Source organism: Trichosurus vulpecula, chromosome 7 (assembly GCF_011100635.1).
Source record: "Trichosurus vulpecula isolate mTriVul1 chromosome 7, mTriVul1.pri, whole genome shotgun sequence".
Taxonomy (NCBI): Eukaryota; Metazoa; Chordata; class Mammalia; order Diprotodontia; family Phalangeridae; genus Trichosurus; species Trichosurus vulpecula.
Window position 1 is genome coordinate 264,526,376 of NC_050579.1, and position 21,067 is coordinate 264,547,442.

The 21,067-nt window shown below is 37.5% G+C and overlaps 1 protein-coding gene across 2 annotated transcripts; it reads right to left on the reverse strand.

Annotated features, from left to right (window-relative positions):
• Positions 1 to 15,847: 15,847 nt before the first annotated feature.
• Positions 15,848 to 20,842, reverse strand: LOC118856811 (olfactory receptor 2W3-like). 2 transcript variants are annotated; one of them, XM_036767315.1, is made up of 2 exons: positions 20,832 to 20,842; positions 15,848 to 16,913 (listed from the first exon to the last, which is right to left on the reverse strand). In XM_036767315.1, exons 1-2 carry the CDS (start codon positions 20,840 to 20,842, stop codon positions 15,980 to 15,982), a joined length of 945 nt encoding a protein of 314 aa, XP_036623210.1. In that variant the 3' UTR covers positions 15,848 to 15,979. The 2 variants fall into 2 exon arrangements, with proteins under 2 accessions (XP_036623210.1, XP_036623211.1); XM_036767316.1 differs by lacking the exon at positions 20,832 to 20,842 and having other exon boundaries at positions 15,848 to 16,918.
• Positions 20,843 to 21,067: the final 225 nt, after the last annotated feature.

Below are 21,067 nucleotides of genomic sequence, written 5' to 3' on the forward strand. Positions count from 1 at the left end.
CTGTGCCTCTAGAATATCAGGGCAGTTCTCCTTGATAATTTCTTGAAAGATGATATCTAAGCTCTTTTTTTGATCACAGCTTTCAGGTAGTCCAATAATTTTTAAATTATCTCTCCTGGATCTATTTTCCAGGTCAGTGGTTTTTCCAATGACATAGTTCACATTGTCTTCCATTTTTTCATTCCTTTGGTTCTGTTTTATAATATCTTGATTTCTCATAAAGTCACTAGCTTCCACTTGCTCCAATCTAATTTTTAAGGTAGTATTTTCTTCAGTGGTCCGTTGGACCTCCTTTTCCATTTGGCTAATTCTGCCTTTCAAGGCATTCTTCTCCTCATTGGCTTTTTGGAGCTCTTTTGCCATTTGAGTTAGTCTATTTTTTAAGGTGTTGTTTTCTTCAGTGTATTTTTCAGTCTTTTTTTGGGTCTCCTTTAGCAAGTCATTGACTTGTTTTTCATGGTTTTCTCCCATCCTTCTCATTTCTCTTCCCAATTTTTCCTCTACTTCTCTAACTTGCTTTTCCAAATCCTTTTTGAGCTCTTCCATGGCCTGGGACCAGTTCATGTTTTTCTTGAAGGCTTTTGGTGTAGGCTCTTGCACTTTGTTGACTTCTTTAGGCTATATGTTTTGTTCTTCTTTGTCACCAAAGAAAGAATCCAAAGTCTGAGACTGAATCCAGATTCAGTGTGTTTTCGCTGCCTGGCCATATTCCCAACCAGCTAACTTGACCTTTGAGTTTTTCATCAGGGTATGACTGCTTGTAGACTGAAGAGTTCTATGTTCCACGTTTGGGGGGGGATGTGCCAGCTCTGCCACACCAGCACTGCTCCTTCCCCAAGAACCCCCAACCCAGACTGGGCTTAAATCTTCAGCAGGCTGTGCACTCCTGCTCTGATCCTCCACTTAATTTCTCCCACCAGGTGGGCCTGGGGCTGGAAGCAACTGCAGCTGTAGCTGCCCCACCTCCGCTGCCCCAGGGGCTGGTAGCCCAACCATGAACTCCTTCCACTCCTGCAGCTTTTCCCATTAACCTTCTGCGCTGTCTTTGGTCTTTGTGGGTTGAGAAGTCTGATAACTGCCATAGCTCACTGATTCAGGGTGGTAGGGCACATTCTGCCCGGCTCCTGGTCTGGTTGGTCTGTGCTGCTCAAGCTGGGCTCTGCTCCGCTCCGCTCCCAACTCCCAGCTCCCAGCTCCCAGCTCCCAGTTTCGTGTGGGATAGACCTCACTCAGAGACCCTCCAGGCTGTCCTGGGCTGGAGCCCTGCTTCCCTCTGCTGTTTTGTGGGTTCTGCTGTTCTAGAATTGGTTCAGAGCCATTTTTTATAGGTTTTTGGAGGGACTCGGCAGGGAGCTCACTCTAGTCCCTGGTTTCCAACCGCCATCTTGGCTCCGCCCCGCCAAAATATGGATGTTCAGTAAAATAGAGGCCTTTCAAGCTTTCTCAGTGAAAAGACCAGAGCTGAATAGAAAATCTGACTTTCAAACATAACAATCAAGAGAAGCATGAAAAGGTAAACAAGAAAGAGAAATCATAAGGGACTTACTGAAGCTGAACTGTTTTGTTTACATTCCTACATGGAAAGATGATCTGTATGATTCATGAGACCTCAATATCATAGTAGTTGAAAGGATTATGCACATATATACATGTATATATATATATATATGTGTGTGTATACAGATATATACACACGTGTGTGTGTATGTTTATTTGTAGGTGTGTGTGTGTATATATATATATATATATATATATATATATATATATATATATAAATGGGGCTATGTATGTGTATATATATACATACACACACACACAGAGGGCACAGGGTGAGTTGAATATGAAGGGATGATATCTAAAAAAATAAAATAAAATTAAGGGATAAGAGAGGAATATGTTGAGAGAGGGAGAAAGGGAGAGATAGAATGGGGTAAATTATCTTGCATAAAAGTGGCAAGAAAAAGCGGTTCTCTAGGAAGGGAAGAGGGGGCAGGTGAGGAGGAATGAGTAAATCTTGCTCTCATCAGATCTGACCCGAGGAGGATATACCATACACACTCAACTGGGTATCTTACCCCACAGGAAAGAAGGAGGAACAAGATGAAAAAGGGGGATGATAGAAGGCAGGGCAGATGGGGGGAGGAGGTAATCAAAAACAAACACTTTCAAAAAGGGACAGGGTCAAGGGAGAAAATTCAATAAAGGGGGATAGGTTAGGAAGGAGCAAAACATAGTTAATCTTTCACAACATGAATATAGTGGAAGGGTTTTACATAATGATACACATGTGGTCTATGTTGAATTGCTTGCCTTCTTAGGGAGGGTGGGTGGGGAGGGAAGAGGGGAGAGAATTTGAAACTCAAAGTTTTAAAAACAGACGTTCAAAAACAACAACAAAGAAAAAAGTTTTTGCATGCAACTAGGAAATAAGATACACAGGAAATGGGGCACAGAAATTTATCTTGCCCTACAAGAGAAGAAGGGAACGGGGGATGAGAGGGGAGTGGGGTGACAGACGGGAGAGCTGACTGGGGAACAGGGCAATCAGAATATACACCATCTCAGAGTGGGGGGGAGGGTAGAAATGGGGAGAAAATTTGTAATCCAAACTCTTGTGAAAATCAAGGCTGAAAACTAAATATATTAAATAAATTAAATTTTTAAAAAACAGCTTTAAAAAAAAGATTTAATTCTTCAAGTATCTCATTCTTCTATACTGAGTATAATTACAGAAGAATAAACAAGCATGTGAAACAAGGACATAAATCCATCAACCTGTGGGATTAGTTATTAACCTCTCTGCTTTGTTTAAGCTAGGATGTGATTCCAGTACAGTAGTTATGTTAGTAAAGGGTAACAATTTATGAGCTATCTTGTCTTATGGTTGAAATGTAAAGTAAGGCTGAATAATGGGTAGTTTCAAGTTTTAAATACATAAAAATGTTTAAGACATTAAATTTGTATGTTTTAAACATACATTTATATGATTTAAATGTTGTTAAGAGTTGTACTATCAGAGAAAAATAATGAAGAGGTTAAAAAGCCGTTACTGAATTATTGTTGGAAATTAATTTTTGTCAATCACGTATAGTGTTGTAGTACTTTGGGAATTTATGAACAGCAATTCCCCTTATAATCTAGATGTTGTTAGATTAATAACTGTACTTAATCAAGAACTGAGGCTGTTAACTAAAACAAGGATTTTGGACATAAATTCTTACCAACCTCGGGAAAAAAAATAAATAAGTGGAAATAAAAAGGCCCTAACTTTCATCGTGTCCCACCTCTTTCCTTTTATCTGTTCTCAGAAGTCTTTTAATCAATCTAGAGTTTTATCTTCCTCTATGTACGTAATGCCAGAGGCCGTTCCTTCAGGGTACTATCCAAACCTACCAAGAGGGAGTATTCATATGCCAAAGTTAAGGGGAAAGATATCATAAAAGTTATACTAGATATAACTTACCATGTTCCTCAGGTGTCATCTTGGAAACAACTGGGGAAATAGAAGATCAACGTAGGGATTGAACCAGGGTACTGGGGACAGGAGCATTCTAAGGCGAGAAAAAAAATTATTTGGGGAAAGGGAAGCTAAATGTCAAATTTAATTACCAGAGGCAGAGAGACAAAGATGTTGAGTAGCCTTGTGATAAGAAATAATTATTTACTTAAAAGTTTGTCCATGAAACTTTCTGCTGTGAGCTGCATGTCACTTCCTTCAGCTTGTATGAGTCTTCTTGAAAGGTTAGAAGTCACAGAGTACACTAAAAAAAAGCAGCAAAGAGATTACTAGGAGACATGAATTCTAGTCCTGGCTCTGTTCTGATTTCACTTTGGAATTTTGATAGAATCTTCACCCATTTTGGCTTCACATCTGTGTATTGGTAATTAAAGGGGGACTTTTTTTTTTTTACTGTTTTCTTTTTTAGAATACTAAAGTAATCAAGTGACTTTGATTAAGTCTTGCTAGGTACTAAGCCCCAGGCCCACACTTTTTTGCTGATTAAGTGTGAATCCTTTGGGACCTAAGAAGGGTATATTAACTCAAAAGTTAGCATTTTGTCTGGGCCTCTCACTCACTGGAAGAGTGTCACATGATTTGACTAGATGAGACCCTGGGCAGCTGTTGTTAAGAGCCCTCTGACTTTGAAAAAACCCAGATTTTGGTGCTTCTGTTTTTGGTAACTATGTATATATGTGATGTCTTGATCGGACAAAGCCTGTCTGTTGAATTGTGTTATTTGTTCTGTTTATACTGTCTCTGTTTGCAATTTCTGTTTGTATTTGCTCTGAAGTTCAGGGTGTTAGCTTTTCCCCCTGAACTATCTATGTTTGATTAAAGTGAGATTGTCAACCCCATAAAGTTGCTTTCCTTAGAAAAACAGATCAAAGATTCTGTGCTGGCAGTTCTTCTGTGTGCTGATATCGTTGGTCTTACACCCCTACAGCAGCAGCTAGCCACAGTGCTCTTACAATTTGTCTTCTATAAAATGAAGGAGCTGAGCTACATGATTTCCAAAGTGTTCAGTAGACACAAAATTTTATGGTTTTCTCTACAATACAAGAAAGTCAGATTAGGTGATGCTTAAGTGACCTTATAGCTCTAATTATTCTGATTTTACGAGCCCAAGGAAGGATTCAATATGTTTGTTACTTGAGTTCAGGAATAGTGCCATTCCTCAGGGACAATAAATCAAGATGATTGTCTCTATGTCCTGTGCTTGAGTGTGGTGATCTCCTACTATGGTTGTACAAGGCAGTGTGACATAGAATAATAGAAAGAATGATTTACCTAGAATTTGAAGTGTGAGTCCTGTCTCTAAAATGCAGTAGTTGTGTTACCTTTGTCAAGTTTTGAAGTCGCTTTCTATCTTTAAGAATCAATTTTCTTAACTGTAAAATGGTAATAATACTGCTTGCCTTCCAGATTTCTAAGGTTAATATGAGATATTTGTGAATAACATTCAGTTAAAAGAGAAATGGAATGGAATCATAGGACCTTGGTTCAGGTCTAACTCTGTCAATAATTACCTAAATAATTAATGACACATAACCTGAGGCATATCGGTACCGTTACTGGGCCTCAGTTTACTAAGACAATACAAGGAGGTTTGAATTGATGGTCTCCGAGGTGTCTTCTAGCTCTAGATCTATTAGCCTGTGATCTTAAGCCACTTGCAGAGTGTAATGCCACATATCACATAAGCCTATGAGAAAATAAGAAATCTCTATATGACTGGCTCACAGACCTATTTAACAGTAACAGAGATAGTTTTGTCATGTGTTATTGCCATTTTCACTTAAATTTCAGACAAACATTCAGCAGATTCTAAGTGAAAAACTCATTCAGCAACTTTATCATTGGCATTAACCTTGGGGATGTGAGCTCCTTTGTGATCACTTAACTTCTTTTAGGGAGAAAGAAAGTTAGCAATATCCGCTCCAAAGCCCTATCAGGTAAAACCATATGGTGAGGGGACCGGACCAAATGATTTCTCAGTGTCTTTTCTTAGTCTTTAAGGCTGTAATTCTATTCTATAAAAAATTTTCCCTGCCTCGCCTCCAGAATGAACACAGAATCAGAAATTACAAAATCTCCCTAGAACTTATCAGAAATCACATCCTCTCTAAACTGGTGGTCAAGCCAAGACTTTTTTATTCACTGAATCTGTACTTTATTTATTTGAAATTATATTTCTCTTTTATCTCACAGCATCTTTGAGTCCCTTCTTGGGACCCTACCCCAAGTCCTGACCCCTCCTGAGATCTCTTACTGCAGCTAGGTGAAACAGTTGGTTGAACATAATATTTTGACTCAGGAGGCCTTGAAGAAAGATTGAAATTTAGATCTTACTAAAACTTTTTGCAGCTTCAATTTCCTTATTTATGAAAAGGGCATAATAAATAAAGGGCAGAAATAGAAAGGGCACCTGTCTTACAGGGTCTTTGTAAAGATCAAATGAGTCAATATGTCAAAAGTGCTTTTATAGATCTATAAAGTCCTACATAAATGCTATTTTGTTTTCATTATCATCTTTGTAATCATTCTTGTCTTTGTCATTGTTGTTACTTACACCTCCTTCTCTTTGTGATCTGCCTCTGTACTTTCCCTTCTATATCTTTATGCTATATTTCTTTTCTTCTTAGCCTCTCTTTGGCCTCCACCTACTCTTTCCTATATTTGCTGGCAATATTCTATTTTTCCTTTCCCTACCTACTCTGTATCCAATTATTGGACTTGTACTGGCATTACTGAATAATTTGTGATCAAAAATTTTTGAAATACAAATAAAAGAGGTTGGTTTTTTAAAAATTTTCAGAGGGTAGTGGGAGGATTGTGGGGTGGAGTAAGGTGAGATCTTGAGCTGTGATTTCATCAGTTCTGCAAAACGCCTGGGTTCGAAAGTTGCTAATTGATTGAGATCATCAACTGATCTACAATCTATAGCATTAGAACATTCACTATGGTACTGGGAAGTTAAGGGACTTCTTGGTGGTCATGCAACCATTATGTATCAGAGGCAGCACTTGTATTTATGTTTTTTTCTGATTCTGTGACCAGTTCCTTGAATACAAGGATTATGCCTTATACACCTTTGCATTTTTCTGACCTTTGTATATAGGAAGCCTTCAAACTGGAGAAGGAGGAATAGGAGTAATAGGATAAGGAAGTATAGGGGAAGGAGAAGAAGAGTTTGGATCCTGGCTCTGACACTATCTGATCATGAGCAAATTAGAGTTCTCTGGAACTCAGTTCCTTCAGCTATAAAATGAATGATCTGAAATTCAGGTTGCGATCCCAGCCAGTTTAAAGAATTCATTGTTCTAAAATGATCAGCCTGGGGTTTTCAGCTATGTGAATTATTTATTACATTCTTCTATTTCTAAAAAAAATGAGAGCAACAAAACTAGAAGAGATGCACTATTTAATAAATATTTTTAGGAAAACTGGAAAGCAGTTTGGCAGAAATTTGGCACAAAGCTAAGTGATAGAACATATCATACTATATACCAAGGCCAGCTAAAAATAGGTACATAATCATTCCCCTAATGATAAGTGCTCAAAGGATATGAACAGGCAGTTTTCTACTGAAATCAAAATAATTTATAGTCATATAAAAATTCTAAATCATTACTGATTAGAGAAAGGCAAATTAAAACAACCTTGATATATCAATGTAAACCTACAAGACTGATTGAAACGATAGAAGAGGAAAGTGAAAAATTTTGGAGGAGATACAGAAAGACTGGGACATAATTCATTGCTGGTGGAATTGTGAACTAATCCAAACATTTTGGGGAACACTCTGTAATTATGCCCAAAGAGGTATTAAACTACCTTTTGATCCAGAAGTGCCACCACTTGGCTTACTTCGAAATGATTAGGGAAAAGGGAAAAAAGTTATGTGTACTAAAATACTTATAGCAGCTCCCCTTGTGGTGGAAAAGAACTGGCAATTTTAGGGATGCCCATCAATTGGGGAAAGGCCAACTAGTTTGGCGTATGATTGTGATGGAATACTACATTGTATAAGAAATGATGAGCTCAATGATTTTAGAAAAATACAGAAAGACTTGCACAAAATAATGAAAATGAAATTAGAAGCATCAAGAGAACATTGTAAAAAATTAACAAAAATACTGTTTTAAAAATGGTTTCGAGGATGTTTCCTGGGCGGAGCCAAGATGGCGGCTGGTAAGCACGGACTAGAGTGAGCTCCGTACCCGAGTCCCTCCAAAAACCTATAAAAAATGGCTCTGAACCAATTCTAGAACGGCAGAACCCACAGAACAGCAGAGGGAAGCAGGGCTCCAGCCCAGGACAGCCTGGATCGTCTCTGGGTGAGGTCTATTCCACACGGAGCTGGGAGCTGGGAACTGGAAGTGGAGCAGAGCCCAGCCTGAGCGGCGTGGACGATCCAGACCAGAAGCCGGGCGGAGGGGGCCCTAGTGCCCTGAATATGTGAGCTGCGGCAGTTACCAGACCCCCTCGACCCACAAACACCAAAGACTGCGGAGAAGGTTAGTGGGAAAAGCTGCGGGAGTGGAAGGAGTTCGTGGTTCGGCTTCCAGCCCCGGGGGCAGCGGAGGTGGGGCAGCTACCGCTGCTGCTGCTTCCGGCTCCAGGCCCACCTGGTGGGAGGAATTCAGTGGCGGATCAGAGCAGGAGTGCAACAGCCTGCTGAAGATCTAAGTCCAGCCTGGACTGGGGGTTCTTGGGGAAGGAGGAGTGCGGCTCTGACAGAGCTGGCACCTCCCCCGCAAACGTAGAACATAGAACTCGTTAGTCTACAAGCAGTCATACCCCACTGAAAATCTCAAGGGTCAAGTTAGTTGGTTGGGAATATGGCCAGGCAGCGAAAACGCGCCCAGATTCAGTCTCAGACTTTGGATTCTTTCTTTGGTGACAAAGAAGACCAAAACATACAGCCTAAAGAAGACAACAAAGTCATAGAGCCTACAACAAAAGCCTCCAAGAAAATCATGAACTGGCCCCAGGCCATAGAAGAACTCAAAAAGGATTTGGAAAAGCAAGTTAGAGAAGTAGAGGAAAAATTGGGAAGAGAAATGAGAAGGATGCGAGAAAACCATGAAAAACAGGTCAGTGACTTGCTAAAGGAGACCCAAAAAAATACTGAAAAATACACTGAAGAAAACAACACCTTAAAAAACAGACTAACTCAAATGGCAAAAGAGCTCCAAAAAGCCAATGAGGAGAAGAATGCCTTGAAAGGCAGAATTAGCCAAATGGAAAAGGAGGTCCAAAAGACCACTGAAGAAAATACTACTTTAAAAATTAGATTGGAGCAAGTGGAAGCTAGTGACTTTATGAGAAACCAGGATATTATAAAACAGAACCAGAGGAATGAAAAAATGGAAGACAATGTGAAATATCTCCTTGGAAAAACCACTGACCTGGAAAATAGATCCAGGAGAGATAATTTAAAAATTATTGGACTACCTGAAAGCCATGATCAAAAAAAGAGCCTAGATACCATCTTTCAAGAAATTATCAAGGAGAACTGCCCTGATATTCTAGAGCCACAGGGCAAAATAGAAATTGAAAGAATACATCGATCGCCTCCTCAAATAGATCCCAAAAAGAAATCTCCTAGGAATATTGTTGCCAAATTCCAGAGCTCCCAGATCAAGGAGAAAATACTGCAAGCAGCCAGAAAGAAACAATTTGAGTATTGTGGAAACCCAATCAGAATAACCCAAGATCTGGCAGCTTCTACATTAAGAGATCGAAGGGCTTGGAATGCGATATTCCGGAGGTCAATGGAGCTAGGATTAAAACCTAGAATCACCTACCCAGCAAAACTGAGTATCATGTTCCAAAGCAAAATATGGAGTTTCAATAAAATAGAGGACTTTCAAGCTTTCTCAGTGAAAAGACCAGAACTGAATAGAAAATTTGACTTTCAAACACAAGAATCAAGAGAAGCATGAAAAGGTAATCAAGAAACGGAAATTGCAAGGGACTTACTAAAGTTGAACTGTTTTGTTTACATTCCTACATGGAAAGATGATGAGTATGATTCATGAGACCTCAGTATTAGGGTAGTTGAAGGGAATATGCATATGTATATATATATATGTTTATGTATATATAAATATATAAGTGAATGTGTATGTATGTATGTATCTATGTGTATATGTATGTATGTGTATGTATGTGTATATATATGTGTTTATATATATATATATATATGTAAAAGAGAGAGAGCAGACACAGGGTGAGTTGAAGATGAAGGGAAGATATCTAAAAGAAATAAAATGAAATTAAGGGATGAGAGAGTAACATACTGAGAGAGGGAGATAGGGAGAGATAGAATGGGGTGGATTATCTCGCATAAAGGTGGCAAGAGGAAGTAGTTCTATGGGAGGAGGGGAGAGGGCAGGTGAGGGGGGAATGAGTGAACCGTGCTGTCATCAGATTTGGCCTGAGGGGGAATACCATACATACTCAGTTGGGTATCTTACCCCACAGGAAAGAAGAGGGAGGAAGATAAAAAAATAAAAATAAAAGGGGGGGGATGATGGAGGGGAGGGCAGATGGGGGTGGAGGTAATCAAAACAAACACTTTGGAAAGGGGACAGGGTCAAGGGAGAAAATTCAATAAAGCGGGATGGGTTGGGAAGGAGCAAAATGTAGTTAGCCTTTCACAACATGAGTATTGTGGAAGGGTTATACATAATAATACATGTGTGGCCTAGGTTGAATTGCTCAACTTCTTAGGGAGGGTGGGTGGGAAGGGAAGAGGGAAGAGAATTTGGAACTCAAAGTTTTAAAATCAGATGTTCAAAAACAAAAAAAGTTTTTGTATGCAACTAAAAAATAAGATACACAGGCAATGGGGCGTAGAAATTTATCTTGCCCTACAAGAAAGGAAGGGAAAAGGGGATGAGAGGGGAGGGGGGTGATAGAGGGGAGGGCTGACTGGGGAACAGGGCAACCAGAATATAAGCCATCTTGGAGTGGGGGGGAGGGTAGAAATGGGGAGAAAATTTGTAATTCAAACTGTTGTGAAAATCAATGCTGAAAACCAAATATGTTAAATAAATAAATTGCATTTAAAAAAAAATGGTTTCGAGTGAATAAGTTATTTTGACTATTATAAATACCCAAATCGTTATAAAGGACAAATGAAGAAAGACTCTAACTGTATCTAGAGAAAGATCTGATTTATAGAAGTATACACAGAACAATTTTACATACTGACATACATATACACACATGCATACATACACACATATGTATGCCTATATATATATATGCCTATATATATATATACATATATAAGTGTGTATATATATATATATATATGTATATATATATATATATAAAATCTATTTGTTAGATATCTCTATCTCTAGGGTGTGGGGGAAGGTAGAGGGAAGAAAAGAGAGGGAAAAAGATATTTACATGATAATTTTACTGTATATTTTAAAGGGAAATTAATCATATTTTATTTTCCTATTCTATGGAAAATCTTGTTTTGTTAGAGAAATTAAAAATTAAATTACAAAATCTCATTATTTGACAAAAATTGCTGGGAAAACTGTAAAGTAGTTTGGCAGAAATTAGATATAGACCACATCTCACACTGTATACCAATGTAAGGTCAAATTGTTACATAATTTAGACATTAAGGATAATATCATGAGCTAAGTAGGAGACATGGAAAATTTTACCTGTCAGATAGGTGTATGGAGAAGAGAAGAATTTATGATTAGCCAAGAGATAGAGAGGATCACAGAAAGTGAAATGGATAATTTTGACTACATTATATTAAAAAGCTTTTCCACAAAAAAACAAACAAACACGATGCATCCAAGATTAGAGGGAAAGCAGAAAAACGGGAAAAAAAACTTATAACAGCTTTCTCTGATAAAGGCCTTATTTCTCAAATACATGAGAAACGGATTCAAATATAGAAAACTACAAGTTATTCTGCAATTGACAGGTAGTTAAAAATTTGAACATGCCATTTTCTGTAAAAGAAATCAAAGATATCTATTCTTACAGAAAAAAATACTTTAAATTACCATTGATTGGAAAACTGCAAATTAAAGAAACCTTGAGGTATCACCTCACACCTATCATAATGACTAACATGACAGAAAATGAATATGACAAATGCAGTAGAGGATATAGGAAAATTTTTTATTTGATCCATTCCTTCTAGAGAACAATTTGGAACTATACCCTAAGAGATATAAAATTGTGTATACCCTTTAATCAAGAAATATCACTACTAGGTCTGAATCCCAAGGAGATGAAATGCAAAAATATTTAGAGAAGCTCTTTTTGCAGTTGTAAAGACTTGGAAATTGAGAAGATGCCCATCAATTGTGGAATGGCTGAACAAGTTCTCACATATGTATGTGAGGGAATATTAATGTTCTATGAGAATAATGATCATGGTGATATCAGGAAAAAAAACTGGAAAGACTCATGTGAACTGATACAAAGTGAAGAGAGAAGAACAGGAGAAGATTGTACACTAACAGCAATATTGTACAATAATCAACTGTGTATGACTGAGCTCTTATGAACCAAAACAATCACAAAGGACTTAAATTGAAAAAAAGTCCTTCCATCTCCAGAGACAGAATTGATGAAGTTAGTGAAACACAATTTTTCAGTTTGTTTTGCTTTTTTTCAACATAGAAATATTTTATATGATTTCTAATGCATAATAGATATCACATTTCTTACTATCTCAATGGTTTGGGAAGAGGCAAGAGGAGAAGAGAAAATTCAGAACTCAAAACTTTAAAAAAATCTATATTTATTTAATATTTTGTTTTCCCTCAATTATATGTAGAAACAATTTTAAACATTTTCTTTTCTTTAATTTTGACTTCCAAATTCTCTCTTTCCCTTAGTCCTTTTCCCCTCATGGAGAAATCAAGTAATTTAGTATAGGTTATACATGTGCAGTCATGAAAAACAAATTTCCAAATTAGTCTTGTGAAGGAAAATACAGAAAATAAAAAATGAGGAAAATAAAGAAATTATATAAAAAGTATGGTTCAATCTGTAATCTGATTCCACCTCCTCTTTCTCTGAAGATGTATAGCACTCTTTCATCATAAGTCCTTTTGAATTTTCTTATGTCACTGTATTGCTGAGAATTGCTAAATCATTCACCACTGATCATCATACAATATTATTGTGATTGTGTATAATGTTCGGGTTCTGCTCATTTCATTTGCATCAATTTATCTAAGTGTTTCCAGATTTCTCTGAGAGCATCCTGATTATTATTTCTGATACAATACAATACAATACAGTACAATACAATAAAATATAGTACAATAATATTCCATCACAGTCATATACCAAAACTTGTTCAGCCATTCCCTAGCTGATGACTTAATTTCCAGTTCTTTGCCAGCATTAAAAGAATTGCTGTAAATATGGTTTTTTTGTACAGATAGGTACTTTTCCTTTTTGTTTCTTCAATCTATATATAGGTTGCAGACCTAGTAGTGGTATTGCTGGATTAAAGGGTGTGCTGCTTTTTTAGCCCATTAAAGGGGCATAATCCCAAAATACTCTTCCATAATGGGTGAATCAGTTCACAAATCCTCCAACATTGCATGGTGTCTCAATTTTTCCACAACACCTTCAACATTTGCCATTTTCCTTTTCTATTACTTCTATTATTTATATTACTATTGTTTTCTATTTTTCTACGGATTGGAGTGGGGTGGTACCTCACAGCTGCTATAACATACATTTCTATAGACAACAGTGACTTAGAAAACTTTTTCATATGACTGTAAATAACTTTGATTACTTCATCTGAAAACTGCTTGTTTATATCCCTTGACCACTTATTGGGTATGTATCTTTCCTTTATAAATTTGATGCAGTTCTCTAATATTTGAGAAAAGAGTCCTTTATCAGAGAAACTTATTATAATTTTTTCACTGTTGTGATTTCTCTGTATTTCCCTCTATCCAATTGTTATTCTTGTGTCTTATTCTCTCTCTCCTTTCACCCTATCCTCAGAAGTCTTTTGCTTCTAACTACCAGCTCCCCCAGTCCATGCTCCCTTCTATCAACCTCCCTCCTCATTCTCTTATCCCATTTCCCTCCTACTTTTCTGGCTTTGGATATAGCAGTTTTGACTTTTTGGTTTTCTTCTGAGTTTATGTTTTGATTTTCCTATAGTAACTTTCTATGGTCAGGTTCTTTTTTATTGCCTGCTCATTTCTCAACAATTTTCTTCACTTTTATCTTTATGTTAAAGTTGAACTCTGCTTCTGGAGTGTAGGGGGCACTGTCTCAAACTTCACGTTTTTTTGTACAGCTGTTTTCAGGGTTAGTTCCAGGAGTGTATACGTTTTTAGTTTGTCCACGATATGATCCAAAGAGAAGAATGCTTACTTCTCTCTTGGCCTATATTCTTTTCTGTGAATGATCTCAAACACTCTTTTCCTTGATAGAACTATAACCAGCCTCCATGGTTTCCTATGGCTATTCACTCTGGTGTGTTAGTGCTCATCTTTATCTTGAACCTGGATCTTTGTATGGGCAAGGTAACAGCATCTTATACTCAATGCCATCAGAGGGACTCCTATAATCCCCTGACAATTATACGTGGTCTGAGAGCTCCAGAAACTGCTGATGCTTCCACTGATTTAGTCACCCCTAAGGCTTATTGCTGGTTTACTGTGACATACTAGACTGTATTCCACTCTCATCCTAGTAAAACAGACCTGTCTTGCTGACCTTCTAAGTTGCCTTGGGCTGGAAAATTGTTTCACCCAGTCTTTTTGTGGGTTCTGCCATTTGAGGATTCATTTTGAGGTATTATTTAAAGTTGTTGGAAGGAGAATTTGGGAGAGGTCAGATGAGTCCCTGCCTTTTCTCCATCATATTGGCTCTGCCCCTACAGAACTCAAAATTTAAAAAAAGTATGTTTAAAGTAAATATTTTTTAAAGATGACATTATGCTAAAGATGGTTTCAGAGACACTTACAAAGACTTGTATGAAGTGATATAGAGTGAAGTGAGTAGAACCAAGGGAAGAGTTTTTTCAGTGAGGAAATTATGGCAATTTGAAATAATTGGGAACTCTGATCAGCATAATGACTCATCACAATTCTAGAGGACTAATGATGAAAGATGATACCCATCTCCTGATAGAGAAGTGAACGACTCAAGAGTGTAGAATGAGACAATTTTTTTTGAGATGGTCATTGCAGAAGTCTATTTTGCTTGACTATGAATTTTTCTAATTGGCATTTATTTGTCTTTCATCATTAATTAAGAAGGGTTGTAGTGCAAGTAAAAGGATTGGGTTTTGCTCATTTAAAAATGTAAAGACAAAAATAGAAATTAAACAAGAAGCACATAATGAATAACTAGTCATTTTCTCACTTCATCATAGAATTGGAGAACTGGAAAATGCCTTCTAACTTGGAAGATGCCTTTTAGCTCAACACATATCTGAACAAGAATCTCTTCCATAACACACCAAAGTGGTCAGCTATCAATTTAAAGGACATGGATCTGAAGAGTCAGAAGAATGCTTACATTATGATATAACTACCTCCTATCCAATTAATATCCAACCAAACTTGCCAAAAGAAGTGTTGAGAATAATGTCAATTCAAGAAGAACAGTAATCAATGAGATTATTAAAAAAAGGAAATTTAGGAAGAGATACAGACAAAGCATATTATTACTCTACACTATTAAAATTTGGTATACATTTAAAAAACTGTATGTAATAGAAGTTCACTGTTCCAAATTTTAAAAATACTGAAGCTGATTTTGGAATTTTATTTAGGAAACAGTTCATGAAGATTTCCCCCACACCAACTATGGAAATAGCTACTAAGCTAGTTGAACTTGAACAAAGATTGAGAGTAAAATATGAAAAGAATGAAAAGATTGGAAGGCAAAAGACTGTGAGGAACTCTATATACAAATTTGGGGATGGTTTATGTTACTCTAGGGGCACAGGCAGATCTTGAGCGGAGCAGAGACATATTCCATCTTATACTTCAGAATACTATTTTATTAGCAATATGGAGGATAGATTTGAAGACTGGAGAGGTTTAGTTGGGAGGCCATTTCATGAGTCCAATTAAGAAGTAATGATGAGCACAATTAGAATGAAAGCAGAAGGAAGGACGGAATAGAAAGACCTTGTGGCAGAGTTGGATACAACTGAACAACAACAAATCAGTAACTTGATTCATAATTGTGACTGTTCCAAAGATGCTGCCTTCTATCCTGATCCTCTCACTTGTTAGTACACTACCCCTTCTGTACTATGTATCTGTTTTATATAAATTCCGGATTTGCTTTTCTCTGTACACGTGTTATGTCTCCCCAGTAGAATGTAAGATCCTTGAGAGGAAGGATCTTTTTGTTTGTTTGTTTTTGCATTTCTAGCTATTAGCACAATGCTTGGTACATAATAAGCCCTTATTAGGTGCCTATCTCTTCACCTTACTTGTCACCCGAGCCTGCTTTTTTCCAAAATAATTTCTTTAATGCTGATTTTACTTCTTTGTTCCTAAGAGTATAAATGAGAGGATTTAACATAGGAGTCACCAAGTTGTAGAAGAGGGTAAGAAACTTTCCCTGATCCTGAGAGGAGTTATTCCCTGGCTGCATATAAATGTAGATGATATTACCATAAAAAAGTGAGACCACAGTGAGGTGGGACCCACAGGTATTGAAGGCTTTTTTTCGTCCTGCAGCTGACTTGATCCTCAGAACTGTCTGGGTAATATATGCATAAGAAATAAGAATAAGTGATAGAGGCACCAAGACAATTATTACAGATAAGATGAAGACTGTACTTTCCATAGCCACTGTATCCACACAGGCCATCTTGATTAATGCTGGCATCTCACACAGGAAATGTTTCACTTGGTGTCTTCCACATCGAGGTAATTTCATTGTTATAGGAGACATAACCAGAGAGTTAAGGAGTCCAGTGCCCCAAGACACAGCCACCAGCTGCACACAGAGCTGGGGATGCATTATGACAGTGTAATGGAGGGGTTTACAAATGGCAGTGAAGCGATCATAAGCCATGACAGCCAGGAGAATACATTCTATACCACCTAATCCAAGGAACATGAAGAGTTGGATGGCACAACCTAAGTAGCTAATGGTCTTATTTGGTCCTCCCAGGTTGAAGAGAAGCTGAGGTATTGAACTGGTAGTGAAGCAAAGATCCAGGAAAGAGAGGTTGGTGAGGAAAAAGTACATAGGAGTTTGCAGCCGGGGATCTAGTTGGGAGACCAAGATAATGGTGATATTGCCAACCAAAGTAACTAAATAAAAAATTAAAACTATAACAAAAAGGATATGCTCTAGCCCAGGACGATCAGAGAAACCCAACAAGATGAATAGTTCCAGAGAACTTTTGTTGCTCATGACAATAAACCCTTAGCATGTGCCTGTAGAGAGAGGAATAGTAATATATTTAAGTTTTGATAAGGAGGCGAATAATGTGAGTAAAACAGAGTAAAAGACAATCTGAAACAATTATATATGACTATGACACATAGCTGGGAATTTGAGGTAAGGCTCAAATCTTTGGTCCCCTATTTGACAACATTACCTAGTATATTCTGTCACAGTGGAATACAGTCTTTAGCACTGGCATAAAAAATGGATCCACAAGCAATTTGGTATAATTTTAGCTACTTCACTTACTTGCATCAAGGTGAAAACATATGTGAGTTGTGTGTATATGGTAAAAAAAAAACCAGCAAAAGGTGAAAAATTCAATTAATCATTTGGTTCCTTGGGCCATAAAAAAACCACTCAAACTGATTTTCTTTCACTGATTTGAAAGAAGTTTTACCAAAAAAGCATTGATTTTGTCAGTCCCATAAGAAAAAAGAAAATGAAAAAAGACTGCCCAATTTAATGAGAAGCCTAATCAATCAATCTTTTTGTTAGGAGTAACTTGTTAGGTGAGTAAGTAAGCATATTTAATCTAGATTCTCCATGTAGAAAGCAGTCAGAAAGTTCTTATTAAGTACTTACTTCTGGCTAAGTACTGTGGTAAAGTGGGACTTGAGATAAGACTTGAAGGAAAGAGGGACTCTAAAGTGCAGATAAGAGGAGGAGTGCATTTTAGGCTAGAGGAACCACCATGCATAGGCACAGGTGGAAAGTGGGAGTGCTATGCATGAGGAACAGCAAGAAGCCCAATTCTCCTGAGCTGTGTGGGGCTGATGTTCAGTAACATTAGAAAGGCAGACTGGGGCCACAAGCTGCGTGGAGCGCTTTACAAACGCTATCTCATTGGATCATCCTAGAAAACCTGGGAAGTAGGTGCTGTTGGTATTCCCATTTTACAGTTTGGGAAACTGAGGTAAAAAAAAAGTTATGTGACATCTGAGGCTTAATTTGGCCTCAAATATTCCTGACTCCAGGTCCACTGCTTTATACGCTGTGCCAATCTAGTAGAGTGGGGGGCGGGGCAGATGGGAGATGTTTCGTGGAGGTAGAAATAGCAAGATTTGGCAATTGGATTGAGAGGGAAGAGTCAAAGAGGGCATTTTAGTTGTAAATATGAGTGACCAGAAGAATAGTAGTGCCCTTTGGAGAAATAAGGAAGTTCAGGAAAGGGGTAGGTTTGGGGGATTATAGATTTATAGATAAGTTTAGTTTTAAATATGTTAATTTAGAGATGATCCCCAGACCTTTTAATTCAAAATATCTAGTAAACAACAGGTTATGGAGGCCTAGGTCTCAGGAGAAAGACTAGGACTAGAAATATATATAGCTGGGAGACATCAGCATGGAGTTGATAAACCTAAGTGAGTTGATGTGGTTACTGAGAGACAGTGTAAGGAGAGAAAAAAAAGAAGGCCTAGAAAAGAACTGTGGAGTGCATTGAGGGGGCATATTCAGCAGGAAGAATGTTCAGACAAGAAGAAGAACCAATAGAGAGATGTCATGAAAATCCAAGGAGGAAAGAAGGTTCAGGAGATAGTAATCAACAGCATCAATAGGAGGTGAGGAGAGAGTGGAGGAAATAGCAACAGATTTGGCCATCACTGGTAATTTAGGATAAAGCTGTTTCAGCTGAATAATAAAGTCATATTTCAAAGAGTGGAGAGTAACTAATAGGAAAGAAAGTGGAGTTGCAAATAGAGAGCTTAAGACTTTCATAATCCATACATTCACTCTGAATCAACCTGTTGTTTTCAATTCAATTCAACCAATATTTTTTAAGGAAAAAATTTCAAGCTGTCTCTCTCCTCTTACACACATACACACTCACACACACTCACTTATATTAAGCTCTGGTCTAGGTATCTTTAGTATAAAGGGGCTAAGGAGAGGAAGACTTAGATCATAGTAGATAATTCTAAAATCGAAGTATATAAAACAAAGAAATAGCATTTTAAAGTAGGAAAATCACTAGACTGAGAAATAGGAAAGTTAGTCCTGTCTGTAGCACAAGGGTTGGGGAACCTACAGCCTCTAGGCCACATGTGGCCCTCTTGGTCCTCAAGTGTGGCCCTTTGACTGAGTCCAAATTTCACAGAACAAATCCCCTTAAAAAGATTTATTCTGTAAAACTTGGACTCAGTCAAAAGGTTGCACCCAAGGACATAGAAGGCCACATGTGACCTTGAGGCCACAGGTTACTCATTCCTTAGACATTTTTTCATATATGATCCATTCAAACTTTCTAGACAACCTATTCTCTTCCAATTGAACATTAACTCCTTACACATCTTCAGGACTAATAGGGTCTAACATATGATTAATAATGTTTGGTGAACTAAACTGAACACAAACACCTCCTTCCTGCCACTGTTCAAAGAGATTTTTGATCACCTTTAAAAGAGCAAAATTCAGTCATTCAGATGGATTCTCCATCAGAGAAAATAACAAAGACTGTGTATATGGCCAAACAGTACTCCCAAGTGTAAACAAATGAAATCCTTCACTCTAGTCATTCTTTATTAGTTCAATTTTAAAACTTCTAATAGTTAAAGTCTCTCCAGATAATGTGGACCTTCCTAGAGTCTGCATGTCCTTGACCTTCAAATAACAAAAAGAATGTAGTCATAGCCAAACCCTCTCCCTAGCTGTTGTTGATTGGCTCAATTTTATAAGTTATGATTTATAATTTTCTAACTTAAATATCTCAATTGTTGCTAACTCCTTCACACTAAAATTTATTTGATAACTGGGTAGATACCCTGTCATTTTAGAGGAAGACTGTCAAATTCCCTTTTGAGGAAGTCTAGTAAAAGGGAAACAACATTGAATTTAGAGACAGCAGACCCGTTTGCTGATTCTGTAAGTTATTACCTATGTTACTTTGGGCAATTCATTTAACACGTCTGGGTATCAGTTTGTTTTTTGTTTTTGTCTTTTTTTTTAATCCATGGATGATGGAGAGTAGACTAAATTACCTCTTGTCCTAAAGAACATTTAAAGCTTTTCATTACCTAGACCCTTCCTATATTTGGAGTCAAAGTACTCACCTCAGCACGCTCTTTGACACAGCTACAATGACTTAGTTATGGCTCATTGAACATAACATTCCATAACCTGTCTGCATGCTTTTATATTATTTTTCCTCCATACCTGGAATGATCCGCTTCCTCACTTCCATCTCTTGATTTCCTGGTTTCCTTCATGATATCACTCAAGGCTCACACTTGAGAGGCCTTTCTCAGCCCCTCACCTACTGGTTCCTTTGCTCTGAGATTACCTCGTTTCCCCCATTGGAAGGTACATTTTTTTTAATAGCAGCACTTGTTTTAATTAACTATTTTTTGGGGGGTTTTTGACTTTCACTTCCATAAGATTTTGAGTTTTAAACTTTCTCCCCCTACCTTCCCTAACTCCTCCCCAATATGGAGCACAATCTGATATGGACTCTACATATACACTCACACTAAACATATTTTCACATTAGTTATATTGTAAAGAAGAATAAGAAGCAATGGGAGGAACCACAGGAAAGAATAAACAAAAGAAAAAAAGAGAGCAAATAGTATGCTACCATCTGCATTCAGACTCCAGATTTCTTTCTCTAGATGTGAGAGCATTTTCCATCATGAGTTTTTTGGAGTTGTCTTTCATCCTTTCATTGGTAAGAAGAGCTAAGTCTATCAAAGTCAGTCATTGCACAATGTTGCTGCTACTGTGTACAACATTTGGCTAGTACTGTTCACTTCACTTTGCATCATGTCATATAAGTCTTTCCAGGTTTTTCTAAAGTCAGCCTGCTCATCATTTCTAACAGCACAATAGTATTCCATTATATTCATATACTACCACTTGTTCAGCCACTTCCCTGTTGATGGGCATCCCCTCCATTTCCAATTCTTGGTTACCACAAAAAGAGCTGCTATAAATATTTTTGTACATGTGGGTCCTTTTCCCACTTTTATGATCTCTTTGGGATACAGACCTAGAAGTGGTATTGCTGCATTAAAGGATATACACATCTCTACAGCCCTTTGGGAATAATTTCAAATTGCTCTCCAGAATGATTGGTTCAGTCCACAACGCCACCGACAATGCAATGGTGTTCCAATTTTC